Source organism: Trichechus manatus, unplaced genomic scaffold (genome assembly GCF_000243295.1).
Source record: "Trichechus manatus latirostris isolate Lorelei unplaced genomic scaffold, TriManLat1.0 scaffold00004, whole genome shotgun sequence".
Lineage (NCBI taxonomy): Eukaryota > Metazoa > Chordata > Mammalia > Sirenia > Trichechidae > Trichechus > Trichechus manatus.
In genome coordinates, this window is record NW_004443940.1 from 34,169,126 (window position 1) to 34,176,161 (window position 7,036).

Here is a 7,036-nt window from a genome sequence, read left to right on the forward strand (position 1 = left end):
GGTTGTTTTGTCTCCCGCTGGAAGCTCCGTGAAGCTGCTTTCTCGTACCCCGTTTGCTGGTCTCCGATAGCAGTCCAAGATGGCGGATCCGCGCTGCGTTAGCTGGTAGGGGACCTCTGCATGAATCTCTCCTCGCTGTCCTTTCTCTGTCAGTTTTCTCACTCCATTTGGTGCTTGACTGAGTTCTTTACCTCTTCATTTGATGTTTTAGGGTTTCAGGATTGTTGTTTCCTGTGTTCGGCTTAGTTTTTCGGATCTTCGCTGTGGAGGGACGGCGTGGTGCTTCTGCCTAGAGTGCCATTTTGCCGGAAGTCCTTCCACTTTATTCTTGATATTCACTTGTTTCAGCATGCTAGAATTCTTGTATTAATCTCAGTTGGGGTTTAATGTGGTTTGTCATCTGAGGACTCATGGTTATCTTTAGTTCTGGACGATCATCAGATGTTATCTATCTCTTCAAACATTCCCTTTCCCCAGTCTCTCCAGTTTCTTCTCTTTCCTTTCTTTTTCTTTTTGCGGGCACTCCTCTTAGACACGGACACTCTGTCTTCCGTGTTTCTTTACCTCCTGAACATTTCTCTCTTTATCATTTTGTGCTGCCTTCTGGGTGATTCTGAATCACTGTGCTCTCATCCACTGTGTCTGCAGTACTGTTCAACCTGTCTGTCCTTTCTGTTGTTTCGTTTCAGCGAGACGACTTCTTAACCTGTCGCCTTCTGTTTCGGGTCTGCCTGTTGTTGTTGTGTTTTTTAGTCTTCTAATGATCTGTTCATTTGTGGGTTCTAGTCCTTCATCTCTTTGAACATATTAAGCATTGTTGTGTTAAAGTCTTTTCCAGAATATGCTGTTGTGGCTAATTTTTGAGATATGTATTTTCCATTTGTTGTATTTGCTATCTCTTATGGCAGTAGATTAATTTTTTTTTTTTTTTTACAAAAATGCTGCATCTGTATTTTAGAAAATTTTAAAAACGAGTGTCTTAGTTATCTAGTGCTGCTGTAACAGAAATACCATAAATGGGTGGCTTTAATACACAGAAATTTATTTTCTCACAATTTAAGAGGCTAGAAGTCTGAATTCAGGGTGCCAGCTTTAGGGGAAAGCTTTCTGTCTGCTCTGAAGGAAGGTCCTTGTCTCTTTGAGCTTCTGCTCCTGGGCGATCTTCATGTGGCTTGGCATCTCTCTTCCACCATCTCTGCTTCTCACTTGCTTGTTTAATTTCTTTTATATCTGAAAAGAGATTGACTCAAGACACACCCTATACTAATCCTGTCTCATTAACATAGCAAAAACATCCTATTCCCAAATGGTGGTATAATCACAGACATAGAGGTTAGGATTTACAACACATATTTTGGGGGGACACAATTCAATCCATAACAACTGGCATAAAGAAAATAATTAAAAATTATCCTTAACTACATTGAGATAATCATTGCTAATGTTTTGGGGCACATTCTTCCAAGTTTTTGTTTTTATTTTCCTTCAAAAATTTTTAAAAAAAATAATACTGTGTTTTAGGTGAAAGCTTACACAGCAAATTAGGTTCCCCTTTAACAGTTTTCGGGCCCTGGTTGCACAGTGGTTAGTGGCTCAGGCTGCTAACCAAAAGGTTGGCAGTTCAAATCCACCAGCCACTCCTTGGAAAACTGTGGGGCAGTTCTGCTCCATCCTCTGGGTCTCTATGAGTTGGAGTCAACTCTATAGCAAAGGGTTTTTGGATTTGGTTCTCCAGCATGACCTCATTAACATAACAAAAGGAAGGTTTATTTCCAAACAGGGTCACGTTCACAGGTACAGGAGTTAGGATTTCTACATATGTTTGGGGGGGGGCCCAATTCAATCCGTAACATTAGCCATGATTTTGTTTTGTCCGAGGCCTGTCCTCACTCTCTTATCTTCTCTGTTATCCTGGTTGGTCAAGAGCTGAGTTTAAAGAGCTGGAAAAGAGAGATGATTTTTGTACTTTAAACACCACCCTTGGGGCTTTAGGAGGCTCTATGTAAGGAGTCCTGGTGGTTCAATGGTTAAAGTGCTCAGTTGCTGACTGAAAGGTTGGTGGTTCAAACCCACAGCCGCTCCTTAGGAAAAAAGATGTGGTAGTCTGCTTCTGTAAAGATTTACAGCCTTGGAAACTCTATGGGACAGTTCTACTCTATCCTGTAGGGTCATTATGAGTCGGAATCAACTGGATGGCAACGGGTTTGGTTTAACGATTTTTATACAGATTGTTCAGTGCCATTGGTTACAATGTTCCAGCCTTCTCCTTTTCAATCTGTTGTTTCCATCCATCTAGGTTCCCTTCCGTTCCTTGCCCTCTCAGCTTGGTTTCTCGGTAATTGTTGACCGTTTGGTCTCATGTAGTTAATCGTTTATGGCAACACATCACTCCTGGTTGATATTGTTTATCTCATGAGCCAGTCTGCTATTTGGCTGAAAGGCGACCTGCAGAAACAGCTTCAGTTCCACGCTCAGAGGTTTCCTTAGGGCGGTGGTCTTGGGGTTCCTCCAGTCTCTATCAGTCCAGTAGGTCTGGCCTTTTTTAGGAAGTTGAGTTTTGCTCTACATTTTTTTTTCCCGTTTTATCTGGGACCTTGTATTGTGTCCCTGGTCAGAGCAGTCGGGAGGGTAGATTATGTTCTGTTTTGCGGTTTTTGGTCTTGAGTTCACCAGAGGGGTGCCTTTGGTGGTGGATTCTCTCAGGCACCTTGGTTGTGTGGCCTGAGGAGAGGTGGCATCCCTCTGGGACATTTTTTAGTTACCTCTGCTTATAGGGCCCACTTGTCTGAGTCAGTTTTCATGACAGATTCTCAGCTTGCGTTTTTCCTCCCCAAAACGAGCACAGATGTGGGCCCTGGAAGTTGCGCAGGTCAGGTGTCTGATATCTTAGGTATCTTCTGCTACTGTCTTCTGACAGCTAGCTGAATGCTGTCTTTTCTCTTTTCCTTTAGGTTTCTGTTCAAATGTCACCATATTGGAGGCTCTCCCTGACCATTCTTTATTTTCCTTCCCCACTACTTTTCTTCATAACACTTGTTGTTGTTGTTAGGTGCCGTCGAGTTGGTTCTGACTCAGTGACCCTGCGTTCAACAGAATGAAACACTTCCCGGTCCTGCTCCATCCTCACAATCGTTGTTATGCTTGAGCCCATTGTTGCGGCCACTGTGTCAGTCCATCTCGTTGAGTGTCTTCCTCTTTTTCACTGACCCTCTACTTTACCAAGCATGATGTCCTTCTCCAGGGACTGATCCCTCTTGATAACATGTCCAAAGTATGTAAGACGTAGTCTCACCATCCTTGCTTCTAAGGAGCGTTCTGGCTGCACTTCTTCCAAGACAGATGTGTTCGTTCTTCTGGCAGTCCGTGGTATATTCAGTATTCGTCACCAACACCGTAATTCAAAGGCATTAATTCTTCTTCAGTCTTCCTTATTCATTGTCCAGCTTTTGCATGCATATGAGGCAATTGAAAACACCATGGCTTGGGTCAGGCGCACCTTAGTCCTTGAAGTGACATCTTTGCTTTTTAACATTTTAAAGAGGTCTTTTGCAGCAGATTTGCCTAATGCAATGCTTTGTTTGATTTCTTGACCGCTGCTTCCATGGGTGTTGATTGTGGATCCAAGTAAAATGAAATCCTTGACAACTTCAGTATTTTCTCTGTTTATGATGATGCTGCTTATTGGTCATAACACTTAGTATATTTATTTGTTTATTGTCTGTCTCTGTCTCCCCTAATTAGAATGTAAGCTCCATGAGGGTAGGAATTCTTTTTTTTTTTTCTTTAATAGTATTTTGTTGTGTTTTCAGGGAAGGTTTACACAGCAGTTCAGGTTCCCATCCAACAACTTCTACACAGGTTGTTTCAGTAGGATGGGTTACATTCTTCACAATGTTGAACATTCTCATTATTTCTGTTCTGGGTGTTCTATTTCCATTAGTCTAGTTTCCCTGCCCCCTTACATTCTCATCCTTGTTTTAAAGTAATTGCGGACTGTTTGGTCTCATATAGGTGATACTTTGAGGGTAGGGATGTGTTTACTCTCTCCTGATCCCAAATGCCTAGACAGTACCAGATACAAAGCAAGTATTTGGTAAATATTGGCGGAATGAGTGAGCTCCCCCCAGGGATGGCAGCTTGCTTCCTGCCGCTATTAAGGGCAAGTGGGTGGAGGTTTTCCAGTCCCCAGTCACCCGTGATGTGACACTTCTGCCTCCTGGTTCTGTGTACAGAGCCTTGCTCTAGTTCCTGCCACGCTCCTGGCCTGCAGCCTGGGCTCCAGATCTTGTTCAGGTGTTTGAACCGAGCCCCGAGACGTGAGCCCAGTCCGCGCGTCCGTGGATTCTGCGGCCTTGGCGCCCGCTTGCCGCTTTAGCTGCGGTTTCCACGTCGTTCCTGCCGCCTGCCAGTCTCCTGTTCCTATTTTTGAATTGACTGTACATTGAAATAGTTTTTTTATTGTGGTAAAAATACACATAACAAAACATTTGCCATTTTGACCTTCTTCACACGAACAGTTGAGCGACACTGATCACTTGTGTCACGCACAGCCACCATCACGGTCCGTTTCCTTCCCAGCAGCTCAGCGCCCTCTAAGCAGCGACTCCCCCAACACCTCTAGTAACCACTAATAGACTGTGGTCTCTATACATCGAGAACATTTTATCTGAATTTAAAATCACCTTATCTAGCCTCTTGTTTGATGTGGGAGGGAGGGACCCCTGGGTCTGTCCAGTCTACTGTCTGGAGCACTGAGGACAGCCCTGCACACAGAGGAGGGCTCAGTTAACACCTGAGTGAACGGATTGCTCATTTTATAGCTGAGACAAGGTCAGGGGGTGAAAGTCCCCCGTCATTCAGCATTATTCTCTTCGCTGGTTGTCTTCCCACAGGAATCTGGTCAGCAGCCCTGAACGGAGACCTTGGCCGGGTGAAGTATTTCATCCAGAAGGCAGTGGACCCTAGTCAGCCCGACGCGGCTGGCTACACTGCTCTGGTGAGCTGGGGAGGAGTGCAGGGTCAGGAGGGATGCCTGCTCTCCAGGAGGGGGTTTGTCCCCCTCCTTATGTTCTCCCTCCCTCCCTCCACTCCCAGCAGGGGGTCGGTTTGAAGTGTCCTGACTGGACATTTTAATGAGCACAAGTGCTTTCCATCAGTTACTTCATTTCATTTTCTTAACAATCCTGTGAAGCAGAAATAAGTATTAGACACACCTTCCTGCTGAGGACGTGGATGCCAGACTGAAGACACTCGCCCAGGTCACTCAGCTGACGGGTGGCACGGGAGGTGGTTTTGGCATCCCGCCACAGAGCCCTGTGCCCTCACCCCTGCCCCCCCCCCCGCCTGAGCTCTGCTCCTGACCGTGGGCTCTCTTCCCCGCAGCACTATGCCAGCCGCAATGGGCACTATGCCGTGTGCCAGTTCCTGCTGGAAAGTGGAGCCAAGTGTGACGCCCGGACCCACGGGGGTGCCACCGCACTGCACCGGGCCAGCTACTGTGGACACACGGAAATCGCGCGGCTCCTGCTCTCCTATGGGTCCGACCCCCAGCTGGTGGATGGTGATGGCATGACCAGTCTGCATAAGGTCTGTCCTTGTCCCCTCAAAACTGTGTTAGTTCTGATGATAAACGTTATAACGTGTTCACTAGAAAAGCAAAGAAGAGGAAAAAACCATCTGTCATTTCAGTGCTCGCCTTTCCCAGTTTTAGGGTTAATGTATCATTTCCCGATCTTTGTCCCGTGCATGTGAATTAGAATGTACCGTGTCATTATTTCTCTGTCACTGAATGATACGTTATTAACGCTTTCTGTGTCTCTAGTTTTCTTAAACCTGCTCCTACCCTTCCTGCCTGTCCCCTAGTCCATTGTCCATAAGATAGGTAGCCAGAGTGATCACTCAGTTCAACTTTCCGTTTTTCTGAATAGAAATACCTACGTGTGGTCAACAATGGAGGATTACAGAAAAGGTATACCGTGGACATGAGTTTCCCTTCCACCCTTGACCCTGGTCTTCAGGTCACCCCTACTCCAGGCAGTCACTGTTACCACTTTCTTTAGCATCTTTGAGAGGTGTTCTGTGTGCATATTTGATGTAGGGGCGTAAATCTACTCCTTGTTTTCCTCCTAGAGGGATGGTTTTAAAAAGCAGCTCTGATCATTCCATACCCTTACTTAGAATCCTTCGGTGGCTTTCTTTTACCAAGCCCTCAGGCTGGTTTACAAGGCCCTCGGGATTAATTCCCGCCTACCTCTGCAGTTTTATCCTGAGACCTGTCCTTGCCTCGCACACTCAGGCCCTGCTAGTCTTTCTCAGTTCCTTGAACCTACTACTCTGTCACCCCAAAAAACCAAACCCACGGCCATCGAGTTGATCCTGACTCACAGCAACCCTATAGCACAGAGTAGAAGTGCCCCATAGGGTTTCCAAGGCTGTACATCTTTGCAGAAGCAGACTGCCACATCTTTTCTCCCGCGGAGAGGCTGGCGGGTTCAAACCGCTAATCTTTCGTTTAGCAGCCAAGTGCTTTAACCAGTGCACCACCAGGGCTCCTTCCTCTATCACCCCAGGACCATGTATAACAAGATGTTCCCTCTGTCTGGATGCCTCGTACCTCCTATTTTCCACCTGGCTCGTGTCTGCCCTTCCTTCTGGATCTCAGCTTACTCATCACACTCTGCGAGATCCCTCCCTGACCCCCAGACGTGTTAGCTCATCCAGTTGTACGCCCAGAGCACCCTGTCCTTGACTTTTCCTAACTTTTACCCCCTTGAAATTCTCTGTTCAGCATCTGTCTTTCTCACTAGAGGCAGCTAGGACTTTATCTTGTTTTACTGTTTGATGCTCAGCACTCAATACAGGGGCTTGATGAAAATTTCAGAATGAACAACTGGATGTTATTTTTTTAAGATCCTTGTCAGTGGATTATGGTCTAAACTGGTGGTGTTCTGACTCTTTACTGCCGCAGCTCGCGTGAGGGGTGTTTATAGGCAGGGCGCGGCCGTGGGCGGACCCGGCTGGGCGCGGCCCGTGGGCG

At 46.3% G+C, this 7,036-nt stretch overlaps 1 protein-coding gene across 1 annotated transcript in view; it reads left to right on the top strand.

The window, feature by feature from the left end:
- Positions 1–7,036, top strand: part of ANKRD39 (ankyrin repeat domain 39) — a 19,797-nt gene that overhangs the window by 10,529 nt on the left and 2,232 nt on the right. The window contains exons 2-3 of the mRNA XM_004369337.2: positions 4,893–4,996; positions 5,383–5,586. Coding sequence (XP_004369394.1) covers positions 4,893–4,996; positions 5,383–5,586 — 308 coding nt within the window. The remainder of the gene's footprint in view (positions 1–4,892; positions 4,997–5,382; positions 5,587–7,036) is intronic.